This window comes from Lagopus muta, chromosome 4 (genome assembly GCF_023343835.1).
Source record: "Lagopus muta isolate bLagMut1 chromosome 4, bLagMut1 primary, whole genome shotgun sequence".
NCBI lineage: Eukaryota > Metazoa > Chordata > Aves > Galliformes > Phasianidae > Lagopus > Lagopus muta.
This window is the reverse complement of record NC_064436.1, coordinates 45,126,221-45,152,687: the sequence shown is the minus strand read 5'-3', so window position 1 is coordinate 45,152,687 and position 26,467 is coordinate 45,126,221. Positions and strand designations below refer to the sequence as shown.

The following is a 26,467-nucleotide window of genomic DNA, read 5'->3' as shown; positions in this document are numbered from 1 at the left end:
GATTTGCTGTAAATTGCAACTGCAATATTGTTTTGCCTTTAGTTTAAGGGTTAGCTCCCAGTGCAAATGGTGCTGAACCTCTACTAAATGCACCTGTGTGGCCAATTAGCTGCATCATGTTCCCATACATCCCCAGCTGAAGAGGAGAAAAATTCCCCCAGAAACTTGAGTACTCATTTCATTCAAAAATACAAATACCAATTAAACAAAATTGAGGCTACCCTGTCATTTTGGAATTTAGGATTTTTCTCTTCCAGCCAAGTACCGGGTCTGGACAGCTGGAACCAGGACTGACTGACTTCTTTACTTGTCACTTAGATAAATTGAAATAATTTTACATTCAAAAGGCACGAACAGTAAAACAGATACATGAAATACCATGACCTTTGGGAAGTAACTGTTGTAGCTATAGTTCTAGGCAAAAGGTTTTGGAGAGGAATACGGATAGGTAAAGATTAAACCTTTTTATAAGCTGCACTGTAAATGTGGACTTCTTTGAAAGTACATACAGGTATCAGCTGAATTTCAGGAGGAAATTCAGGAGGAATCACAGATTTTGAATTTCCTTAAAGGGAAAGCATAGAACTGTGTTGGTGGTAAAGGAAACAGTGACTGGATATCCATGGGAGCACTGTCTACAGTTGGAGTCAGGCAGCCATTATCAGCACCACAAATATAATACAAGCCAGTATTTCTGCACTATGGATAATGACACACTGATTTGGGTTTACCACAGTTAGTAGAGCAGTATAAACAGAAGATCAGGCTAGAAGATGTTTAAAATAGGTTTGCTGAATTCTCCTGTAATGGCTTAAAAATATATATATATTGAAAAAATGTGATCTATTTCAGACTTGCACTTGAATCTTCTGCACCAGGAACTGCTAAGAGAGTACGGCCTTTAAAATAGCATAAATTACTTCAACCTTTCAAATTACTCAATTTTCAAAGTGTCTGCCTACAGCAGTAGCTCCTGCTACTGTTCATTTACTACTTACAGTTAATAATGCATCATTACAATTGCTCCAAAGAAGTAATTTTTGCTATCTATGCAATTTTAAAACTTTTAAAAATAGTCAAAACATGAAAATGCATCTGAAAGTAATTTGGACTGAGAACATTTAACAAAGCTTCTGAAAAAGAAAATTCTGCTCCTTCTTTATCTGATTATTTTGCAAACAAATAAGATTCAACTAACAGAGTTGTAAATAAGTATTGTGTTAAATCAGAACACCTTTACAGAAATCAAATCTCTGAAATTCTCCAACAAAGTACGGGCTTCAACTAAAACTTGTTTTGTTTCCTCCTCCCCACAGTGGAAATTTCAGATTCTGTTTCACCAACACCACTGGCAAAAGAGGTGGCCAAGAGATTCTCCACACCTGATGCGAACCCTGTGTCAACAGAACCAGCCTGGCTTGCACTGGCCAAGAGGAAAGCAAAAGCCTGGAGTGACTGTCCACAGATCATAAAGTAAACTGTAAAATTATATCTCTATTGCTGCCTATTAACTGCTTTCTTTTTATTTATTCAGCTTTTAAACACATGACAAAACTGAAAATGCATGTATTGGAGGACTGGAAACTGAATCGATTACCATTTTGCTCTAGCTCACTGTAAAGCCTATTCAAGTCATATATTCCATTGCTTTGACAAATAGCTAAGTGAGGTCACAAATTTCAGAGCCAGTCTCTCTCAAAAGTTCAAAAGTGCTCAGATACTGGATGTAAATGTTAGCAAGTATCATAACAAGGGGCAGAACTTCAGTAGCTCCTTAAATTCTCTTGAATTTGGTTCTGGAGTTTTAGATCTCTACAGTTAAGTGGAAATCTCAGAAAAGTTTTTCAGCAGTCCATTGCTGAAAATCAACGCAAGATGCATGTTCCCTTCTCTTCTAAATTTTCTCAAGCGTTAAACTGTATGAACTGTCAGTAGTTCTACCTGCTATTTAGAAGTGTCTTACCTAATGAAGAACCGTGGTAGACTTCTGTCCACCTGCAGTAGGAAAGGTGGTTCGAATGCTGAAGTAATTTTTTTTATTGTAGGGTTATTGTGTTAATATTCCCTTAGTCCTAAGAAGAAAACAATTCATCCAACTTTGCAAAAAAAATTACTAATTAAGCCGAAGTCAGCAAGTTTTTAGAAAGAAGCCTCTGCTCTGCAACAACCTGAAAGGAGGTGGCAGCAATGAATGTCACTCCTTTCTCAGGTGACAAGTGGTAGAACGTGACAAAGCACTCTCAAGGTGCGCTGGGGAGGCTTAGCTTGGATTTTAGGAAGAATGTTCCACAGAATGGGCTGTCCTGGGAAGCGGTGGAGTTCCTGCTGCTGGAGCCATCTATGGGATTGTGTGCGCATGGCAGTAAGTGACATGGCTTGGTGATGGGCCATTGTAGGTCAGGCTGATGGTTGGACTTCATGGTCTTGAACGTTGTTTCCAACTTAGGTGATTCCACAAACCAGGGAGTCAGTATTTACTGTAGTCATTTAAGTGCATCACTGTGTGCTTGGCCACATTTAACATGCAGAGAGACAGCAACTGCAGATTAAAACTTTAAACTGTGTGACTGGGACTAAAGTAAGTAAAACCATTCCTGTGCTCCTATACTTACAGAGTTGGTCTCAGGAAGTTCCCACAGGAGCAAGACCACATAACTGAAGTTAAAGTTAACTGAGACCCGAAAGCTAGGTCAATGAGCATCTCTAGAGTTTCAGCTCTGCATTTCTCCTGGTTTTACTTCACATGCAACTTTGGGTATTTCAGGTAAATTCCTGCACTTTGACCAATACAGACAGCACACTTTGGAAGGGTTTACTTACCATCCTTAAGTAAGTATTGACTTACTGCCCACAGTTCACTTACCTGCTGTGGCAGATACTTTATTACTTCTCTGTACCTAAAATAGTGGTGTTCACTCCCTTCCTCTTGCAAAAAACGGATGAAGTCCATAATATAATAAAAATTTTATTATCCTTAATATCCCATGGAAATAGCTATGTCTATGTTTTTAAAAGTCACCCTAGTTAACAAACCTGTAACATGCCCAACAAGGTTTTACAAGGCCGTATTTAACAAATTTGATGATCTCTTAGTAATGGTAAGGCTCAGAGGCACTTTAGGCCTAATGCACAATAAAGAGTGATAATTTTGATGGAAAGAAGTTGTATCGTTATAGAATGATACCATGTGCATTTCATGGAAATACTTTAGCCAAACTGCTGTATGCAGCATGAGCAGCAGCACTTTAAATTATGCAGAAAACAGAATGAAATCTGCCATGAATTCCCATCCCAAGAATCAAAAAGGGCTCAATGGTAAAATTGTTACTGAATACCCTGTTTCTCATCAAACAGAAAGTAGCAAAGGTTTGCTACTGTGGTTACAACAGCACAAACACATGGGACATGGTAGATGGAGATGATGAGAACACAGCAAGACTGTTTTTTTGAGCCTCCTAAGCCATCACTTTTGCTCATTTTCATATTTAAAACCCAAACCTATGAAGTAATATTTTTTCCATTAATGTAAGTATTTAGAATGTTTTATACAGAGATGAGGCAATGCTGTTCTCAAATATTTGGAAAAAAACACTTACTGCTACATAGTAAAATCTCTGCAAAGAATTTTCTGAGGAAAGAATTTGGCCCATAATTATTTCTGCTCTGCTAGCAGCATGAATTACTACTTCTTAAATCTATTCTTTTTGTGAATTTTGTAAGCCTGCAATATGTATTTATAGTTACAAGAACTAAACTGCCTGAAATCTGTCTTTAGGATTATTCCTTGGGATAGGGATACAGGTTTAATACAGAGAAGGTGAAGTAAATCAGGATTGAAGTATTCCAGAAAGCATAGCATAATGAGGTGCTATTGTGCATGACGTAACGATGCAATTTTCCAATACAATACACTTAAAGCACATAGAACAGAGCTTTTGTTAAGGAAAGTCTTAAGCTAAAGCTTCAAACCAGATTGTTTTTTCAACCATAAAGGTATCTAGTGTAATAATAGAATCTGTAATACGTACAGAACCTGATGGAAACATTTCTAAAACATACATGTTCAACAGTGACATTTCATGATAAACTAACAAAAATTTGCACTAAATACCAATGAAGTGAAGTGTTACTTTGCTTTAGCTTTGTTGCAGCTGTTTCTGATAAAGTGTTGGAAATCTGTTTAAAAACAACAACAACGCAACAACAAATAAAACCCAACCACCACAAACCATTACTTCTGACTTTAAAACACAAAAATGTTTTAAAAACCAAACAAACCACTATGTAGTATATTGTCTCAATTTTTGTAACTTATACATATTAATAGCATTCCTTCTGACCAGGTTATATATGATTAACCTCTATGTTCATATAGTAATGTATAAAAAAACTATAAGATGTATAATTGTGGGGTATTTGTTGTGTACTTTTTTAATTTTTCAAATGTTTTAAAGTGCAATTGTTTATTATACTAATGTCATTTTAATTCTAATTAAACTATAACCCAGTCAAAATTATCAGGGATGTATCAATTCTGTGTCTCTTTTTGCTGTCTGTGTACTTCAGGTTTGCTTTATAACAGAACTGATGCTACTACAAGTGTCCTGCCTGTGCCTGTCTCCTAACAGTAAAATGGATGAATGAGACATGTAATGTAGCCTCTGCAACTTCACTTACTTTTTAACTAACTCAGAATGTTAGAATTTGAAGGAGATGATTCAAGAAGGGGAGAGATGACTGATAGCTTCTACAATAGCTTTTTAAGAAGGTTGTAATCAGGAAGATACTCTTGAGTTAAGAGTGCTTCTGTCTGCAAATCCTTGCTTTGCATTACTGATTCTTTTTAAGTAATTCTTTTTAAGATGTTTATGATAACAAAAAAACCTATATAATCCCTTATGAATAGCACTCTGTAAACACTATAGTTAGCATTAATTGAAATTTCTTCAAAAATAGCTTGGCAGGCTTTGATTTGAACACAGCATACCCCATCTAGGAACTCATATGGGAACTGTCATTGACACCTAATAGACACTTTAGAATACAGTAAGTGACTAGTGCTGACTTCCATAGAGAAAAATAGAGACTCAGATGAAGCGAAGCCAGGGAGGGCCCCAACTTGCTGTAGATTATTAATATTAATTATGTACACAGAATGCAGGCTACCTTCTCAGAAATCAATTAAAAGTTAGACTGAACAAAGAATGTTGGCTACCTTAGCATCTTAGGATTCACAGAAAGGAATACATTCCTCCCTCAGGGAGACAAGAATGTTAATTCCAGTCACACAGTGTGGCACCTTACCAGAGTTTCTTCCAACCATACAAGTACTTGAAGCCAAACTACTGACTTTCATTTTCCTGCTACACAGGTAAAAGCACAACACTCAGATCCAAACAACTTGAAACACTCTTTCTTTCTTCAGTCTGGGCAGGGAAATGAGGGAGGGACAGTGAAACCTGTGGCTAGTGCTGAGCAGTCATCCTTCAGTCAGTACAGCAAGCCAACAAACATCACTTACCTGCCTTTGCAGTGGTGCAAAATGTTGAGAAAGCTGCACAAAGCAGCTTTTGCCTAAAGCAAAATAGGCAGAGAGGTAGACAGTGTCTTCAAGTTCTTAATTTACAAATGTAAACAATTAAGCAGCAGCAGTCTAACATCCTTGTTCCTTTTTTCCTGTTACGTACAAATCTAGGCAATAGACATAATCATTTCTACAGCCAACAACAAGCTTTGTTCCCCATACTACAGGTGATGAGAAAACCTCTCCTGGAAGCGTATCTGTTCCTTCTGCTGTTCCACTCCTAGCATTCAAGATCCACACTTTGCCATCTGTAGATACTGCTGCCAAAAGAACTTTGTTCTTTGAGTCATTACGTTGGAAAACAAATGGCGTTCCATATACACTTGAAGTGGCTTTGAATTTCCACAGTAAATCACCCTCTGTATTACAACAGTAAATAAAGTGATCATGGGATCCAAAAAATACTTCTTGCTTAGTTAAGCTTGAGATGCACGGAGATGAAAACACTGGTCCATTAGTGGAAAACTGCCAAACCTACAGAAATAACATAACCACCCATTATCACAGGCTGATGGCATTTTCAGAATGATAGCAACTATAAATTTTTAATACTTAGTCATTGATGGAAGCACATATAATTTCAAAATCATACAAGATTTCAGTGTAGGCTGGTAAATAGTTTCCAAATTACAAGTTAAGTTTTGCAAAGCACAGTACGTGAGAAAATAAATATGCTGGAAGAGTTACTGTCTTCTGAGAGGCCCATGCAGATAGCCAACTTGGGAAAAGAATGTTTTGGGGTCGTAACAGCACAACTAGCAATGAGCTTTAAGGATTTTGTTCTGATGCCATTCTTTTCCACAAAGATGAAGTCTCATTAGTGCTATAGTTTTCCTCTCCTCAAGCTAATGGATGTATGAGATGGATAGAAAGAACCCTCTTCAAGTGAGTATGAGCTCTAACCACTGCTGCAAGGAGACAGAGGGCAGGGCACAGACCAAGACACTGAACAATCAGAAAAAGCTTTGGAATTGCCATGTATATTGCACCTGAGGCAAACAGAAATAGTATCATTTATTTTAATAAACCATATTCATCATGGCAGAACAAAACAATATTTAATTCCATATATTATGCCAGAACTATCATCTGCAACATCTTTGCCACGATGCCAGTATTTAACAAACCACTAAGCACTTTAAGAAACCTTTACTTCTCAACAGCCACCCTTTATGAAGAAATGGCTTTAAACATTCTTGAAAAAATCTGAAACCCAAAAGTATTTATTTGTTGGCACTACTCTGGCACCACCATTTGCTCTGAGTATAAGCTCTACTACAATTTCTGTTACTACATCAAGCAACTTGGGACTTAGTGGCTTATTTCTGGTTTGGCATGGATTGAATGTACTACAGTTCTTTTGCCTCTGTATAATACTTCTATTTGGTTCGCAAAAAGGTGTATGTTAATCATTAAGCCTCAGAAAAAAACAGTATTAACAAAGCATGTTATGCAGTGTTTGGGAATGAGCATTAAACAAAAAAACCCAGCCCCACCATCACCAACAGTTTTTACCTTTTCTCCACAATGACTGTAACAGTATAAGTTTCCATCCACACATCCAATACAAACACACTTCTCATTGCAGTGAGGAGAAGAGAAAAGTGGTTTTCCCAGAAAACTCTTCCAAATCTTATTCCCTGTCACCTGTCAATGGAGGTTGCACAAAAAGGTTCTTCCTTTACAACTTGACCCAGCCATGCAAACCTAAGCTTCAAATGTTATTCCAACAAAACAGTTATACACTGGCATACTCATTGCCTCTATTCCACTTTTCCTTCCCCTAGGCAAAATAATTAATAATAAGCAGTAGTAGAAGTTTCAAGAAGAACACTAATTCTTAATTCCATTCTCAGCTCCTCAGAATGTCAACAGGGTCAGTGCAATAGAGCATATTTTGAAAATGAGTATTATGTCTTCATAATAAATACCATACTAAATGCTTCAACCCACAATCTATGCTTGCCACAGTAAGCTCCTTTGTTAGAAATAATCACATGGAGCTATGGCTGGAGTTTTCAACTGCCTGTTACTCAGAATTATGAAAACAAACAAACAAAAAAACCCACACACCAAACATTTTTTCTTATCCACAGTTCACTAGAGCTGCAAAACCATATACTTAAACTTATAAAACTAGATGCAGATAGAAGTATTTGGGTGCTACTACAGAAATTTGTAGTGGGTGGAACATAAGGAAAGTGAGGACTAATGTTGGGTTGTGAGTGGTGTACAACACGAGTATCTGCTCCAAGTGACTGTTTCTTCTATCAGGCAGCACTAGCTGCAGGCCAAAACTGCCTCAGAAAAGTTATAAAATTGCACCACATTTATCAAGAATGCCACTCTTGGTGCAGAGAACAGCAATAGTCCAACATGACGATGGGCAGCTCTTGAAACGACTATGAGAAGGGGAACACTAAGAGGAATAAAGGAGCTTCTTTCCTTATTCTGTTCTAATTTCAGTACATTCTGTGTATATATTTTTTTTCAAATCTTACTGTCAAAAGGACAGAGGAAAGAAAACAAAACCCACAGGCATACTCTCACATACCAATTTAACTGATAAAATAAGTATGTGGGAATTGGAAGATGCCAATTCCAACTTTGGCCCACAGTTACACCATGTAAATTCAAGCAAGTCACTTAAATTCTCTTCATCACCAGAAATTATTATAGTGACCTTGTGTATAACAGTGAGGCTCCCAAGTGAAAAAGATTACGTAGTAACACACGATTGCATAATTTCTTCCATTGATAAAGTGCTCTTAATTTCAGAAATGCATTTTGGTTTAATCTAAATTTGACATTGAGATCGAAGACAAGTTGGCAGTGGTACATACCGGGTTGACAGCCAGTAACAGTCCTCCTAGTGTAGCAACATAAACGTGATGTGGAAAAGAGCTCAGACAAGGAGATGAAAACACAGCTCCACCTTCACAATGCAATTTCCATACACACATCTTTTCCTGTAAGAGCAACAACAATTTACAATTCCAGTTCAAGCTCAGAATTTTAAAATTCTCTTTCAATGTCTTTCAAATGATCTTTCAATGTCAAAGCTTATTAAACAGTGCATTTAATTAATAGACATTAAATTAAGGTATAATTCACATGGTGTTACAGAAACTCATGTCATTTTCCAGTAAATGTACAAAATTCTGCTGAACAACCAGCAGCATCTGGCCCCCTTGTTTGTCATCTACCCTCATCTATTCTTTCAAAATGTAAGACTCTCTTCCCACCACTAAGCCACTATGTCACTTCTGGATGGGCACCCTATTCTGAAATACCCAGAGTATTCAGTAACTGAGAAGCTTAAGATCTTGCTTCAGCCAGGACTGGGAGCATGAGCAAACGACTAGAACTATTTATTAAAACATAATCCTAACCCATTCAAGCAAGCACAACCATCTCAAAAGTTTTATGGCAGACTTCTGAGAATACCACCACTAACCAACAATAGCCAACACAGCTTCATCTGGTGTGCTATAGATAGGGTCTAATTTGGATATTGGTTCTTGCAGACATACAAGTTAGCCAGTGTTCTTACATAAATATCCAAAGCATACATATGCTGGTCATGCGATCCTACGTAGACTAATCCACTGGAAGGATCTACCACTGCAGAGCTTTTCACAGCATCTTCTGTGGCAAAAGTCCAGTATGTTTCTCCATCAGTGCTTTGGAGCACATACACTAAGCCATCATAACAACCTGTAGGAAACAAAACACAACAATGGAAATAAAAGAGAAATACCTGCATTTATGGTGTGTTTTATGCTGTTAACTCTGTCACTGCTGGAAAGAATTTAGTTGACTAAGGAGGTACAGCTTCAAAACGTTTTCCAAAGGTGGTCCTCCTCTTTTAGCACCAAGTCTTTCCAATTAGTTTATACATTCTAAGTTGTTAATTCTGTGTGTTCTTTCCTAACTTGTCCTAGCTGACAGAGTGTATATAAAGTCAGTGCTATATATCAACATCCAGCAGTCTTTAAAATGCCTGTACTATGATGGATTAAAAACTTCCTTTCCAAAACTTATGTTTAAAGACAAAAAACAATCCAAGTGTTAACATGTAGTTTATAAATATGTAGTCAAAGGAAACTGCACTATTTTTCACAGAGTTTGATTATCTGAGGTACCACATCCTAACTGCTGTCTCTATCAATGTTTAATGACAGTTTAACGCTCCATAATCACCCTTCCATACTTCTTTAAAAAACACCTTAAGGGTCACATCTCAGTCAACCACTGAAAACTACCTGTACCCATAGTTTACTCCTTAAGGCCCTAATGAACTGGTAAAAAAAAAAATCAATCACAACTACATAATATATCAATCTCGATCACAATGCATCCTGGCATTTAAGTTACTTATTCCTTCTAATTCTGTTTTATAATAAATTCATTTTGAAGCAGATAGATGGAAGTTTATGGAGATAAGAAATATGAAAAAAATAATCTGAGGTGAAAGCTAACACAAAAGACATACCAACAACAATGAAATTTCCACACTTCGATACACAGGCAGAAGATTCAACACGATCTCCAAGATTCTTCTCCCATTTCACTTCTCCTGTATCTAGATCAATAGCCTGCATTGTGTGAGAGTGAGAGCCAACAAATACAGATGCAGATTCTTCATCTTTAGATGATATTACAATCAACGGTGATGCATCAACACATTTTCTTGTATTTGACTTCCATCTTGTGCGTAATGCCAACTCTGCTGTTGTTACATGATTGCATTCTGCACAGATTTGCTGCACAGAGCAGCAGTCAGTTTTCTCTTCTTTGTTGGTAATTGTTAAAGTCCTGTTCTCCTTTTCATGCCCTTGCACGTGGCTTTTTGTTATACTTGGAGTCACGGCACGCAAAAAGGATGGTTGTTGTACTGACTCCCCTCCCACCTGTACTGTACTACTGGGTTGCATAAAAGAGTTGGTGAAATCCATAGAAAAAAAATGATTTCCTCTTCTCAGTGCTATAAATGAAATTAATCCTGGAGTGACATTAAGATATCCTTCAGATTTCAGTTTAGCATATTTTCTGTGAATTTCCTCTCCACTGTTGTTACTTAGCTTTCTTTTCAAAACATTGTCATCATTTATTAGTTGGTCTTCATCTGGAAACAGAGTTTTAAGAATATGCTTATAAACCTCCTCAATTGAGCGGCTAAGAAGAACTTCAAGGAGCCCAGGAACACCTCTGCCTACTAGCATCTCAATTTCATCATGAAACTGTAGTGCTTTTAAAGAGTCTCCACCACTGTGCAAAAATACTGCATCTTTAGGAATTCCACTTGAATCATCTAGGAGATCCAGAATGGACTAGAGAAAAGAAGGAAAGAGAGAACAGTCCGTAAGTGTTACACTATATCACACCCACACAAAAAACTTGAGTAAAATCCTAACCAATATCCAGAATTCCACTAAAAATTAACAGGAACTGAGGAAACTTACTCTGAAACTGTGCCAATAAGAAGAGCTGAGGAGGAACACAGAGACACTAGTTCAGTACTACAATATGTTTTGCCAGTTTATTTCCAATTAAGGAATAAAGGCAAATTCTGCTGTTTTTTTGGCCTTTTTCAATCTCAATACTGCTCACTAATGATATCTACACTATCTGTCAGATGTTGATGCCTGTCCTGGTTTTCGCTGGAATTGTTAATTCTCTTCCTAGTACCCAGTACAGTGCTGTGTTTTGGATTTAGTATGAGAGCAGTGTTGACAGCACACTGATGTTTTAGTTGCTGCTGAGCAGCACTTACACAGATAAAAGGATGTTTCAAATTCTTGTGCTGGAGGGGACAGAGGATGCACAAGGAGCTGGGAGGGGACAGCACCAGATAGCTGCCCCATTGTTCAGCATCACACTGAACAATAAAACCAGAGGGGCTTGCTGCGGGAGAACTGCTGCTGCTTACTGCCTGGCTGGGCTTAAGTTGGTAGGCAGTGGGCAACTACATTGTGTTCACTCACTTTGTATATTCTTTTATTATTTTCCCTTCATTTTCTGTCCTATAAAACTGTCTTGATCTCAACTCATGTATTTGTCCGATTCACTCTCCCATCCCACTGGGTGGGAGTGAGCAAATGGCTGCGTGGTGCTTGGCTGCCTGCTGGGTTAAACTACAAATCGTTTTGATAAAATTGGTTGAGATGCTTCATTTTATTAATAAAATTTATATAAAGCAGTATATTCTGCTTTTGAATGATTTAAGCAACCTACTTCTCTATCTACTTTTGAAGTCCTTTCAATTTGTGAAGGATTCTGGATTGAGCACTGTTATTACAATAAAGAACAATTAATACAATCTCCTGTCACTGCACTCTCTGTTCTTTAAGTCTGGTTATAGAGCCCCAAATCCTCTGGTTTTGGAAGCTGCTTTCTACAGTTCAAACTCGGTCTAGAGCACATCCCATCCGATTGGTTATAATTTTTATAGCCATTGACACAGCTCAGTATCAGCACAAGAAAATCCAATTTCTTTCTACCTTTATTTATTCCCGTCCTAGTTGGAGCAAATCCCACTTTCAGGTGAAAAGTGAAAGTCTACCCTTGAAAAAATATTACAGTTTGGTATTATATCTAAGTAGTTTGAAAAACAAGGCTTCAGCACAGAAATTTAGAAACAATACAACCAAACAGCTCAAGAGACAATTACACAACTGTGCCACCTATTTAAAAAAAATAAAAAAGACTCTCCAATTCACAGTTATTTTTAGCAATTAGAAACTCTACTGACACAGTAGCTATTTTGTACAAAATCTCCATGTCCCAGTTCCCTGTTTCCCTTAGGGGTATCTTACTTGGTAAGCAAAGCAACATACAAAAAGCTACTGACAGATTACAGCTTTCCTCTGGTAATTTCTTATACCTTCATACTCTGCAGTTTTATCTGATACAGAAACATAAATTACTCCCTCCTGACCGTTACTGAGCAACTGTACTTAAGTATTAACTGAACAGAAGGAGCTATAATACTTGAATGTATAGGCAGCTAGAATGTTCTGGTTGCATTAGTCATACTTCTTAAAGTGTTTAATTCCTGACACATGTATAATGATGCACTTGCAAAGATAAAAAGGCAGCTCAAAATACTACCTTCCATAAATACTGCAATCTTTCCCACAGTTCCTCTGCGCCACTCAGCTTACTGTCACGCCTTCTGGATCTTAGATGGTAGTGGTAAATCTTGTTCAGTTCAGATATATCAACTTTGCCTTTGGTGGAAAATAAAGTGTGATTTTTTTTATTGCTCTTCTGCATTTACATTTCCCAAATTCTCTCTACCAAATTAGTCATCTTAGTCTTTTACTGGCTTCCTTATTAATACTTGACTGCACTTTTTTAAAATCCAGTCAATCAAATATACTCAACAGAATCCAATAAGGTTTTTGAACATTCACCCTAGCCTCCCACATAATCCCACTTTCAGTTCCTGATCTTTCTCCAAGTGAAGTCACGGCTCTGCCGCAGACTGTGACAATAGCAGTGGAGAAAACAAGTGTGCAATTTTAATACTAAATTGATTCTGCTGCTTGTTTTTGAATCTTGAATGAAACATTATCCAACACACATAACAGATAGCCTTGATTTCCTAAGAGGAATTAGTTGTCTGATTTATGCGTTTAAAAAGCATGACTGGATTTTGGTCAACTTAAAAAAACCCCAAAAAAAACAAAAAAAAAAAAACAAGAACACAAAAAAATCAAGAACAGAAAGACAATTATTAAAGTAAGTGGCAAGGGTACTTAAAGCGTCATTTACCATGTGATGTTAAAGGCAAAGTTTTAATCTGTACAAGCTCATCAGGAATTCCATGAGCTGGCAGATGTTTTTGGAGTTCATGAAGAATTTCTCTCTCTTCTAAATCACCCTTGGGAACCACAAATAGGATAAGTTTTTCCTGCTGATACCAGGTCACTGCACAAGCTTCTACCTGACAAAGATCTTCAGCAGCCTGTAATTAAAAATATACATATATAGTTTGAAATTATAGTTCATCTGAGCACAAGGAGTAAAAAACACAAATGACTTTAAAAATTACCCATTTAAAATTTGCATTTCTCTGATTCCTACATAACCACCGGCACTTCACTTGCGTTAGCTTAGATAGAAATGATTCTGGTCAGACAGTATAAAGAACGAATGCAGAGAAACCAGCAGAGCTACTTTACAGCGTACTTCTCAGTTATCTAAACAACTTTCCTGAGTAAAAGCCTGGAAGAAATGCTTTTGTTAGGTCTCTTATTGTGTCTTAAATGAGTCAAAATCCCATCTGGTTATGCATTACTTTAAAAAAGAATGGCTTTAATAAGATTTAAAAAAATATATAAAAATGAAATTGTAAGCAATTAGTGAAAATTTAAAAAATATATTTTAAAATTTATTCCTATTTAGAAACTAATCCTCAAAACAAATGATTGGCGTGCAGAAACTGAAGAAACTGAATGCATTCTGAGTATGTTTGCTGATGATACTAAAAGGGAGGGGAGCTACAGACTCCTTCATGGAGCCCTGCAGAGAGTGACATTCAGTCCTGTGGAACAATGACTGTATAAGCATGGAAACACAACATGCAGTATTTTTCAGATCTATACAGAGATCTCAATTCTATTGGAATAAAGCCCATGTTAAGACAGAATTATAAGAATTCAGAGCCAAACTTCTCCATTTTAAGTACCTACATTAAGGTACATTAATAATCAAATTTTTGATAATACAATCTCTAAACTTCCTTAAGACTCCAAAAGATCTTCTGAAAATGAATACATACTGATTTTTGATGATAACGATTTGTACATTATCCCTGCTCTTTCATACTGGCATACTCTGTTCATAAGATGCTATATAGTTACCTGCTGCAAACATTCAATATTAAAACGCTTGCCATGACGTTTGATTTGATTGTCTTTCCGACCCAAAAAGAATATCTCTGCATTCTGCACTCTTACAAAATCTCCTGTTTCTCTCATTGTGCCCTGTGGTACAATTATCTCATCGTCAAGAAAGCAGATGCGTTCTTCACCACCTATAAAGAAAAGATTGTGGTCATTATTAGATGTCTATCTGTAAATGAAGTATTAATGAAATACTTAGTATTTTATCAGAAGTTATCAATGTCTAGACTTCTACACTGTACAAATTAGGCAACAGAGTTAATTCAATTAATACATATAAACTACTTCAGCTGACTCAAAATGCAAGCAGGAAAAAAAAATATATCAGTACAATGAAACCTGTTTGCAGCTAAAATGGTGATCATTTCCTGTTCATCATTCCAACAACGTAAAATACCATCAGAAGGTCCCCAGCCCAATGGGAATCTACAATGTTTCTCTAACCTGTTTAGCAGAGGCAGGCACCAAAAACAAACGAACAAACAAACAACATTATTAAAATTCAACTAGGAAAAATATCTTAGAAGAATTTAAAAAAATATAAAGTAACCTATAAATATTTGTCCCTCGCCTTCTAGAACCACAGAACCATTGGCATCTCTGATCTCAACCGTTGTTCCAAGGAGCGGTGATCCCAAAGGGACAGGGAAATCAGTTCTAAGTATAATAGAGAGAAACAGTACAAATCTTTCCTTTCTGAACACAAATGATTGAACACAAGAATGATTTCACATATAAGCTTCTAAAAGATTATCTCTCAAAAACTGTCTATTTGTTCAAAATGAAAAATCTTGTCAACACACATGGGTTTCATGATCATATACAAAAAAAACCACACAAAACAAAAACTGAACAAAACCCATTCCAAAGAATGACAGAAAATAAGGCTTAAATGGATCCAAAAATCCCATAACAGTACCCAGTTTTTAAGCCTCTGAGGTAAAACCTCCATCAAGCACAACTATTTTGTTGTTACGGGTTCCAGATCAACTTTGATCATAAAGTCTCTTAAATGCTCTTGCTCAAACCCTGTTATTTGGGCAGTTGAAACCTCTCCTTCTCTGCTCAGTCAATGAATTCTTTATCCCACGTTGAGCTAAATGCAGCCAAATTTTTTATTTTTGCCATGTGAGAAGATTGAGAAAGCATCCCTGATATTTAGTATATCCCATACCACAGCAAAGTCCTGCCAGAAATGCAATACTAGAATTTTTTTTACATCTACAAACAATTAAGAACAAGATTTCTAAATTTTTATAAAAGAGCAAAAACAGAAGACAAACTGCACCTCACTTGAACATTATTATTAAGAGTCTTGGGATTAGACATTTAATTTTGCTAAATATATAGAAAAAAAGGGCAGTGGTGCAGAGCAGGGCAGACCAATAATGTGCTAACTTTTCTGCTTATCGTTTGATTTTCTAGTGCTCTTTAGAAATTGCACCAGTTTTCATTATACAGATAGCAAAAATAACAATGCACTATGCTCCAATTGTCCTACCGATACTAAGAAGTAAAGATGACATAAAAACATGTGTCCTGGTTTTGGTTCTGGACTGCTTACTTGCTTACCCCTTAGGGGGAGCAGGCTGTGATGTGAAAAGGGGGAGATAATCACAGACTATAGGAGTTTTCAAATGTTCCAATTCTACCTTAGTACAAACAGAAAAACAACACATTATCTCTGCAGCACAGACAAGAAGTAGGAAAAAACAGCTTCAGAAAGGAGAAAGTAACATTTGAACTTGAAGAAATCAGAACATAACACTAGAATCAGAAAACGTCAGTGCCGCAGAAGACCTCACATTTTCTGCATAGCAGATATTTAATAACAGGACATATTACATTGCTTCCACAGAAAACTCCTTGCTTATTTATAAGGAGTTTTGCAGGAAAATTAGTTTCTGGCTATCTACCATTTTCATTCTTCAACAGTTAAAGTACCTGGTTAAAATATCACATCACTTGTCCTATGAAATGGGATGTTTCAGACATGCCTACCTCAAGTCACATGTATAACTGTCATGCCAAGGAATAATTACACACTTCAGGAAGCAAATGAAACACGGAGCTAACTGGCCTCAACACTCGTTCAACTCTCTTTATGAAATACAATGAACAAAGTCTTTAGTAGAGTTAAGATGGCAGAGTGCTAAATGATGAAAAGAAAATTACGTTTCAAAGTACACGTGAAATGACTGTGAGATCTTATGTCTCACTTTGTACAATTTCAGTACTTGGTACTTGCCAAGTAACATCAGTGGGATCATTTGCTGCAGTACATTATCCAATGTCAGAAAAAATAAAAATCAGTAACTAGTCTCCATCTCTTCATCTGTGGAGTTTCAAAAAACCATAGGTAAAAGCCCTGTATCTCTAAGAAACACACTTAGAATCACAGAATTATACGATTTGGAAAGAACCGTTGGAGATGACATCAAGACCAACCCTCTGCTTTAGCAATTCCCTACAGTAAGTCACACAGGAAAGCGTCCAGACAGGTATTGAATGCCTCCAGAGGAGTCTTCACAACATCTCCGGGCAACCTGTACCAGTGCTCTGTCATATTCAAAGTGAAGTTTTTCCTTCTGTTTGTATGGAACTTCCTGTGCTCCAGTTTGTGCCTGTTGACCCTTGTCCTTTCACTAGGCTCCACTAAAGAGAGCCCGATTTCAATGTCCACCTTTGATTATTTTTGTTTCAAGTAAGTAAACCTCAGAAGTAACATTTTGACCTTGGCAGACCTAAGCTACAAGCATAGCTTCATTCTAAGCCTACAATTAAGTCTAAGAGCTTCATTAAAAATTTTTTTTTTTTTTTTTAAAACTCCCATAATAGTTCTGCTAAGCTTCCTCTATTTGAATATGCAAGATCTCACTGGAGAAGCTTCCTGACGAGCAAGAGTGGGACTAACTGAAGTTATGGCTAGCAAATACCAGAAGCAGCACACCGCAACCTAAGCTTGTTCATGCTCAGCACGTGGGAACACAGGATGGAAAGCAGAAGAGGTCTACATACAGATGACTGGAACAGAGACCACCATGAAACACTGTGTGAAAAAAAACAGTGCTACAAGTATGAAAGTTCTCAGACTGAAGTTTTATGGCTCAAGAGTCACCCAACAACTTCTTCTTGAAAGGGCTGTATTAGAGCAAGAAATCAGTGGACAGATTGAAATACAAGTACACAAATGTAACTTCCACCAACACAAACACTTATGAGGACTCTGTAGCCCTGGGCAGGTTCTATTCCGTTGATTTTCATCATTTACACACCAAGCCATGAAAACTGAAATTTCCTACCCAAAATCAGCACTAAAAACCTCTTCAGGAATCCTGTAGCAAGTGGCCCAGCTTGAAACCTCAGTTATACCATACAGATTAAAAATACTTGTTTTGTTCTCCCTGTGCTTCCAACTCTTCACGAGGTTCAGTGTGGGAAACGCTTCACCACCAAGGGCTAAGACTCGGAGCGAAGTGTTTGCAGACAATACTGTTGATTTAATAATGTGAGTTCCAAATCTTCTGAGAAGTGTTGGTGTTGCCTAGATGATACATATTCAAAAACATAACAGAGAAACCACTGTACATTATTTCAGTACGTGTGTACTCTTTCTTTACCTTTATCATATGTAGATATCTTACCTATACTGCAGATCTACCTAACCACAGATGGCATCAACCATCAGATGTCAGTATAGATCATGCTGGTGTTTTGTAAGACTGCATGAATGAATGCTATCAGCCCCTATGTTCTTCTGTAGAGGGAAATGGACACCATCAAGATTTATAGCAATTTAATAAATCAAAACAAAAGCAGGGAATAAAGTCACAGCATATTCATAGTTTTATTTCTGCTGTAGCGTCCTCAGCAAATTATTCATTAATTGTGTCAGAATTAATAGATTAAACTACAATTTTGTCCAATGCCAATTACAAGTGAGATCTGTTTTAGCCATTCTTCCCCAATTTAATCTTCTATTATCAATTAATATTTTTATGAAGTACATTTTTACACTGGGCTTATTTGGCCAAGTTGAATGCTCATAAACTCAGGTAAATTTTCCAAAAATTAACTTTGAAGTTTTTACAACTGTGATCATATAGGACAAGACCTATTCCAAGAGAGAAGGGGCAAATAACACCTCATATAAGCAGGTGGCCTGAAAACAAGAAGTACTGCTGGGGAATGATCAGATCAATCAGTGATTCTTCTTCTCTCTCTTTCTCTCAGTATTGTAGAAACAATAAGCGTTTTAACATCCTATAGACAGCATTGTTTTAGTTGTTTTATTTTTAGGGTAGATACTAATATTAAAACTGTTTATGAAGTGAGGCTCAAAGAGGAAACCCATTATAAGATGCTAAATAGATGTAGATGTTTTTAACAGATTACTCTGTAATGTAATTACTCTTAAGAACTAATGGATTTTTAAGATGAATGCTGGCTTTATCTTCCGTTCATTGCTTTATGTTGCAAGATATTTGAGGCCTTGATCAGAAGGTAATTTTCTGAACAATTAATATTTTACTGCAAGAAGAGTAACATAGTCTGCTCTCTTCAGGAAGAACACCAGTGTCATTATTGTTCAGACTGCTGATATAACACACATTAGCAGAAGTGAGAAATAAGACACAGCAAACAGTCACTCAGTTGTTGCCTACCTGCAACACTGTCACATGGTGATGGCTAAACAGGGCAGTAGACAGCTCTAAAGGCATCATTTTAACAGCATTTGGTACTATAAGAATAGAGGCTCCACTTGTGAGAGCAATGAACAATTCGACCACAGATGGGTCAAACGTTAGAGGAGAAGCCAAGAACAGCACATCATCCTGGGTGATCTCAAAAATTGATCTAAAAGCAGAAAGCCAGGAATTACAAATATGATGCACCTTAATGAAAAACAAACAAACAAACAAAAAAATCAACTCCAAACTAGAAGAGCAGAGTGGAAGAACATGAAATAGATGTCTCACTTTAGCAATACTAAGGGATTACAGACTACAGTAAATATTAAAGCACATTCCACCTTAATATACAGACCAGACAATTTAAGCAAAAGGTCTTATATCAAGACATGAACTACTGATTAAGCTAACAAATGTACAAATATATACAAATAGCCTAAAATTAAATTAGGTTTTAAAAACCATAAAACACATTAAATTTAACTGTGAATAATTAATACTGTTATCTACTTCTTTTAAGCAGAAAATCAGCAATAAAATACTTAAAACAACAGTATAATACGATTTGAAGTACACTCTTCCAAAATTCAGGTAAAGCACCGTTTAAATATTAAACACAGCATTATGAGAAACAAGATCTTATGATACTATTTTGAAGCAACAGAAACAAACACAAAGAAATCAGAAAAGTGAGGGAAGGAGGAAGCGAAGCAGTGTTAGGAAAAAACGCACACCTCTCTTTAGCGTTTGAGAGAGACCCCAAACATCAAATCTGTAGAAACATTTAAAGGAAAACATAGAAACCACACTTACTTAAGATGCTGAATATTTGGCACTATACATGCATGAGGCACTCTAACTACTTTGGGGGTCCCAGTAGTTCCTGATGTATGCAAGATGTATGCTAAAGAGCATTTCTGGCCAACATCCTTGTGTCTTCCTTCCGACGTTTTTATTTTCAGGTGCTCTGGGCAGAGAGCACCTAGCTGTGAGTTATCCACAACTTTGAAAGCTTCAAATTTACTTTTTACACTGTCTGCTTGCAAATCAACATCAGTACTGCTCCAACTCATTTGGAAGAGAGTTAAACCAATACTTTCTATTGTGGAAGAGTTGTGGGACAACCAACCGACATGGGATGTCTGGAATTGCTATAAAAGAAAATGAACAGTTTAAACAGTAGAACTCAGACTGCACTGTTGCTCTACTGTTGTAATAAAATATGAAAATTTTTTTCACAAATCTGCCTTTCTACTTTTGGAGAACATACACCAAGCAGTTTTAAGCTCATATATACTTATGTATTAAATAAACACAGAATTCATAAATGAGAAATCAATTATCTGAGCAAATAATAAAAGGTGAAAACATCCAAGAGAATTTCAGAGAAGACGAAGCACCCCAACATTACAACTGTGTGGTCCAGTCTTGTCTACTGCCTTAGCAATAAGTCAGGGTTCTGGATTTGAGAGAAGATGAAGACAACTAAACCATTACATGCAGCAACTGTTTTCAACTGTTGTGAAGATTTCTAACTCCTAATCTTGACATATGGAGAAACAAGAGTGGAGAAATCTTTGAAAGTCACTGCCCATCAAGTTTACCTGGACAGTACTGTAAAAACAAACAGGTAATTTTTTTGAATGCAGGAAGAATACTTTCTGCTTCTAATCTTGAAGACATTCTGACTTAAAGACTTTTGTCATGAAGGAATTAAACAAGCTCAACAAAGCTTATACGAACATAATACAATGTGAATAGCTACACATTTCTAAACTGTGCTTCAATGCTTTTTCTGGAAGCCTGAACACTCACTTTTACTTTGTCATTCTCAACAAGAATATACTGAAGATTGCTCTTCCTCATGAAGTAAGTAGATAACAGTGGTGGGGCATCTGGATCAATAGGACAGTAAGCAGCTGGAACCTGAAGGATTCTAACAAGACAAAATTTAAAATGTTTTAAATAAATTAAAAAAATAATAGTAAAACTAAGAAAAATCCACTTACATTTCACTCAGTTTTTTTTTTTTTTTTTTTTCCTGTAAATAGTTCCCAGAGTCAGAAAATGTAGTTATAACATGACTTTCAAATATTTTTTAGAAATACAGTATGAAGCAAATCAGTATTGCCTTTTAGCATATTACAGTGAGGAAAAAGATCAGAGCTAGACAAAAACATTCAAAATTCTTTTTGCCAAGCAGGTCGGCAGTGACAAAGGTAGCACTGACATCAACAGCATAATTTCAAAGCTTCTGCTATTGATTGTGAACAGAAATACAAACATTCATTTATACGTGTACAGCAGCACACTGAGTACAGCTTCTATTCTCACTAAACAGTCTGGCGTGAGAAAATTCTGAGTGTGTACCAGAACTTCATTCCTAATGAACAGAGGAACACTGAGTATCATTCTGGTGTCATTCACTGCACCTTAGCTTGTCCCTTTTTTCTGCAACAGTTGTACACTGCAATCACTCCCTCTAGTGGCTCAATTTGATAAAGGCAAGCATTTGAATTTATTACTTTACAGAACAAAACAGTAACTAAAACAGGAACAGCTCCCATAAATTTTAGCATTTCATCTAAGGCTGAGTTCTTATGTCCAATTAGATATACTTTCTCATGCAAATGATTCATCATTGTAATGATGACAAGATGCTGAACAAAGGCTTGGAAACTGCAGCCTTCTGCATACTTGAACAGTGTCTGGAATCAATAAGCACTCAGGCCTGCCCTGCACTATATACAGCAGTTAATTACTCAGCAATTAGAGCTCTAAATAAATGAATCGATAAACCAAAGTGCCTCGTCAGTTTCCAGTCACATTACAAAAGGTATCTGTGTGGCTGCTCAGAGCATTGGGACAGAGGGTAAGCAAGGAAGGATGGGACCTGAGGCAACCTCAAGCTGGGTCAGCTGTGAGAGCAGGCCATGCTGTGCAGGACTTGCTCCAGTCAGACCTTGAAAGTCCCAGTGGATGGAGCCTGTACAACTTCTCTGGGAAACCTCCTCTGCTGCCACACTAGAGAAGGGTTTCTGTTAGTAGTGAAGCAGTTCGTCAGCACACCTGGAAGGTTTATTATTACAGCACTCCTTTCACTGAGATCTCTGTAGTCAGCTGTGATGTATGCTCTTGTGCTACTGTGTATTCAGGTGCAATGTGACAGAAGAAAATACAGACCTAAGAGAAGCACAGATGCTGCTTCATCTGCTGAAGAAAATATGCTCATGGTGATGAGGCACTGTACTACACTGTAAGTATAACAGGTACAAGGATACAAATATTATTATTCATTAGCAACACTAAGATTTAAAAATTGCTGAATTAACATTGAGATCACAAACATTTCCATTTCCTTCCCATTAAATAATCAATATTTCTTTAGTGCTGCATTGCTAATTACTTTCTCCTACAACCTTCCTGTAATGAAACTGCATCCGTAAACTCATTTAGCTTAAAGCATGAGATTTCTTTTCATATATTTTGCTAGCAAGACAAGAGGAAAACATTACAAATCTGCATATTTGTTTTGTGCTGGATATTTATTCTGATAAATCAACTGCATTTTAAAACAAGAATAAAGATACTGGTCATTAATAATTGTTTGTATTTCTACAAACATACTTAACCAAGTCACATTTTAGACCAGTGAATTTAAGATTCAAAAACCTCTGGCACTGACTTTCCAAAGACTGATTTGTAATACCATAATCTTCTCATAAGAATCTGAGGCTCCAGTGCCTCTAGACTGTTAAGGGATGCAACAAAGGCAAAAATAAAACCAAAACAAAAAACCAACAACTGTAGCATTTCAGCAGCACCAAAGCCAACTAGCAGTTACCGCCAGTGGTATTACAATAGCATTACAGCATTTTTGTTGATATTAAAAATGTTAAACTTGCAGTTTGCTTTAATGGAGATAAACATTAAAAACACAACACAATGCAAGTATTCAAACCATTACCCTAAGATCCAAGATGGTAGGTTTATTCCAGGAGAGCAGTAAAGGCCTATCTCACACCTTCCTTGAGGATCACAGTACTTCTGAAGGAAAGCTGTTAACTCCATGGCATGTTTAATCACTGTTGCATATGTGTAGAAAGTTGGAGGTCCATCATTGCATTCATCAAACCAAACAGCTTTTCTACCTGAGTGCAGGCTGGCTGCCTGAGCCACCATATCATGGAGAGTCATCTCTGCTACACTTCTCCAGCTCCCCTTGAAAGATTAACATAGAGTGCATTGTCATCTCCCGACTTATAATATTTTAATAAAATGACTTACATACACAGAACAGTGCCAAGCAGGAAAAATTCAAAAAACAACTTCTGAACAGAAAGCACAATCCTTTATCACAACACATTTCACCACTGGAATGCAAAACCTGATACTTCTATCACTTACAACAGCTCCCATGCTAAGGGCGAGGAGTAACTCACTAATTTACAGGTGTCCAACCTTGTGGATTGCCTAGGCTGCACCGAGTGAAGTGGGATTGTCCTGGACCACTATACGTAGGGTGCACTGAAAGTAACGCCTCCTATTTATTTCCAAACTACAATCAATACAAAGAGCATGATAACATTTATTAACAGAGCAAGTTCTCAACTACAAAGCATTGTTTTTCTACAACCACCACCCTGTCTGCAGCAGTAGGGTTGGAACTAGACAGTCTTTGAGATTCCTTCCAACCAAAGCTGTTCTATGATTCTACATAGAGTCACCATGAGCTATATGCATTTTTGCCAGCAATGAATAAAAGCTTGCATGCCATACTTATAAAAATCTGTGCCAGCAGAGGTGATGACCACTGTTGCCATCACCATTGCTGAACCACACCACCCACTGCCCCACTGTGCTCACATAATGGAGACTGTCTGGTCTCCATTAACATTCACCAAGTGTCAATGCTGTTTTTTTCTGTATGGAGAAATTTAATTCTAACCCTTTCCTTCCTATGCACTTCCATGTCAAATGTCATTTTGTCTGACTGCCCCACTGCCACCATCTGCCACACAGCAACAAAATGGAACAGGACAGTGGAGGAAAGGCTCAGCCTCTATTGCCATACTACCAATATCTGACTGTGACATTGTGAGACGTCACCATAAAATAGGAGGCGTTACTTTCTGAGAGCCCTCATATAACATAGTTAATATATATAAGTAACAAAACTCATCTTAATCTCTAATGTTTTTATTAAAACAAACAAAAAGAAAAACGCAACTAAACCATAAAAACAGCGGGATATGTGAGCTTGTTTTTGTGAAGCTAGTGCATCAGGCAGGTTCAATGGCAGTGCTAACAATTCTCAGTGAGTTCTCAAGGTGCTCATCAGAGATTTTTGATGAAATTTCACCCTTCCTCTGCTTTATCCTTGAGAACAGTTGTTTACAAATGTATGAACAGCAATGCAAGGCATGACTGTGAAGCAAGGGACTGTCAAGCGAGGGACACTTCTGTGGTAAGAGTGGGCTTACAGAAGTCTGGTAAGGAGACATGGTCAGATTTTTGACTGCAAGTCTACGTGTTCTATTTGAAAACGTACTTATATCAACTGAAAATAAGTGACACACGCAAAAAAAAAAAAATAAAAAAAAATCGGCACTCTTGAAACCCATTCTCAAATTCCTTTATCAGAATAGAAAGCACAGCTGCACATTTTTCTCCATTCACAGGGCTGCGTTTAGCCAACGCATCAAACCGCACACGCTCACTGGCAGTAGCTTCAGCTACGCCATGCGGTGGTTTCACCCACACATGGCTGCCATGACGGCGCTGCGGACGGCAGCGGGTTGGAAATGCCTGTAGTGACTGATTGCAGAGGGTGCTCATCGCTACGCTTCTGTTTTTGAAGATGGACATAACCAAATTAAGAATTTTGGTAACACAGATCGACTAATAGCTTTCTCTTTAGTAGTACTGCGAAATAACCTTATTTTCTTTGCAAGTAGAAAATCCACCGCGCCGATGACTGGATGGTTTTGTCAGTACCGCTCCCTGCACCGCGGGGCCCTCCTGACTGCCCGCACCCCAAACGCGAGGCAGAGAGCTCCGCGTTCAGGCTGCCCTGCACATCCCGCCACGCTCCCAGCCCTCCCCGTCTCCAGGCGCTGCAGGCACAGCCCTGCACGGCCCGTCCCGGGGCACTCAGCCGCACCGGGACCACAGGCGCCATCAGCGCGGCCCGTATACCACGAGACCCACCTCTGCCGGGGCCCTCCAGCAACACCCAGAGCCATCCGTTCACCGTCTCCTAGCAACCAAAGAATAGCGCTAACGATTGGTGAATCTCTTTTACCCCGGCCCGCTCTCCAGTAACGCGTGCGTTCATTGGTTAACACCTGTCGCGCTATTGGTGCATCAGCAAGCGGCGCCCAGATCGCAATGGCGGGTGTGGGTGATGCCATTTTAGCCGCGGGCGAGAAGAGGGGGAGTGCTATAGCCGTGCTAGGCAGAGGGGAGAAGGTCAAACACAGGGTCCCCGGAGCAAAGGGTAAAGTTCTGCCCCGCCGCACACGGCCACTCATCCCCCCTCCCCCAGGAGGACGGTACGGAGAGCCGTAGGGGTCCTACGGCGTTCCTGGAGCGGAGCGCTTGGGCTGAAACGCTGCCGCGAGGAGGGGGTTTAACGTAAGACCCGAATGGATTTATCCCATGCCCGAGAGCTCTTTCAGGGTGATTTTATTAAAATCTCCGAGGCATGCTGCCAGCAAAAACTGTGTAGAAAGAAAACCGTTTCCAAGAAAACCGTTCACCATTTTTTATGTTGCACGTGGTAGCAGTGCCTAGAACCAAAGGGATTCTTCCCTTCAAAGCGTTGACAGCACGTGTGCAACCTGCTGTATGTGATACACGAGAAGCCCAGTAACCTCCTCACTGCTCAGTGAATAAAGTGGCACTCGAAAAGCATTCTTTAATTTTAAAACATACATCCTTAAAATGAGGCATGCAGTGTAACTAAAAGTTACGGGGCATACGATGGCAGTCCTTCTGTAATGTTGTGCGTTTCACGGAGAAAAATGGGATTATGACTCACTGAAATCAGATTTACGCCACCTGATGCTCAAATCACATTTAAACAGTCCTTTCCACATGTAAAAATAGCACTCTTGTTGAAAGTTTGTTAAAAGTTATTTGCATAATTTTCAATCTGTTCTACAAGATAACTTCAAATGGATTGAATTCTGCTTGCAACTGTATTAAACTGTGCAACCGGTTTCGTCTTCTTACATGCATCTAACACAAGAGCTTGATTTATCCTTTCAAAAATGTTT

The 26,467-nt window shown here is 37.9% G+C and overlaps 2 protein-coding genes across 13 annotated transcripts in view; one reads left to right on the top strand and one right to left on the bottom strand.

The window, feature by feature from the left end:
- Nucleotides 1-4,517, top strand: part of CRACD (capping protein inhibiting regulator of actin dynamics) — a 119,446-nt gene extending 114,929 nt beyond the window's left edge. For all 7 annotated transcript variants that reach the window (XM_048942999.1, XM_048943004.1, XM_048943002.1 and 4 more), the window contains one exon: nt 1,317-4,517. In XM_048942999.1, the coding sequence (XP_048798956.1) occupies nt 1,317-1,477 (161 nt within the window). In that variant the 3' untranslated portion in view covers nt 1,478-4,517. The remainder of the gene's footprint in view (nt 1-1,316) is intronic.
- AASDH (aminoadipate-semialdehyde dehydrogenase) lies at nt 3,957-25,477 on the bottom strand. 6 transcript variants are annotated; one of them, XM_048943006.1, is made up of 15 exons: nt 25,398-25,477; nt 23,155-23,408; nt 21,003-21,123; nt 20,001-20,338; nt 19,161-19,353; nt 17,799-18,040; nt 15,047-15,153; nt 14,455-14,627; nt 13,364-13,556; nt 12,698-12,816; nt 10,080-10,917; nt 9,138-9,301; nt 8,428-8,553; nt 7,100-7,231; nt 3,957-6,058 (listed from the first exon to the last, which is right to left on the bottom strand). In XM_048943006.1, exons 2-15 carry the CDS (start codon nt 23,382-23,384, stop codon nt 5,654-5,656), a joined length of 3,381 nt encoding a protein of 1,126 aa, XP_048798963.1. In that variant the 5' UTR covers nt 23,385-23,408; nt 25,398-25,477; the 3' UTR covers nt 3,957-5,653. The 6 variants fall into 6 exon arrangements, 5 of the variants coding, with proteins under 5 accessions (XP_048798963.1, XP_048798965.1, XP_048798964.1 ...); XM_048943008.1 differs by lacking the exon at nt 25,398-25,477 and adding an exon at nt 22,371-22,441 and having other exon boundaries at nt 23,155-23,270; XM_048943007.1 differs by lacking the exon at nt 23,155-23,408 and having other exon boundaries at nt 25,398-25,436.
- Between the last annotated feature and the right edge of the window lie 990 nt (nt 25,478-26,467).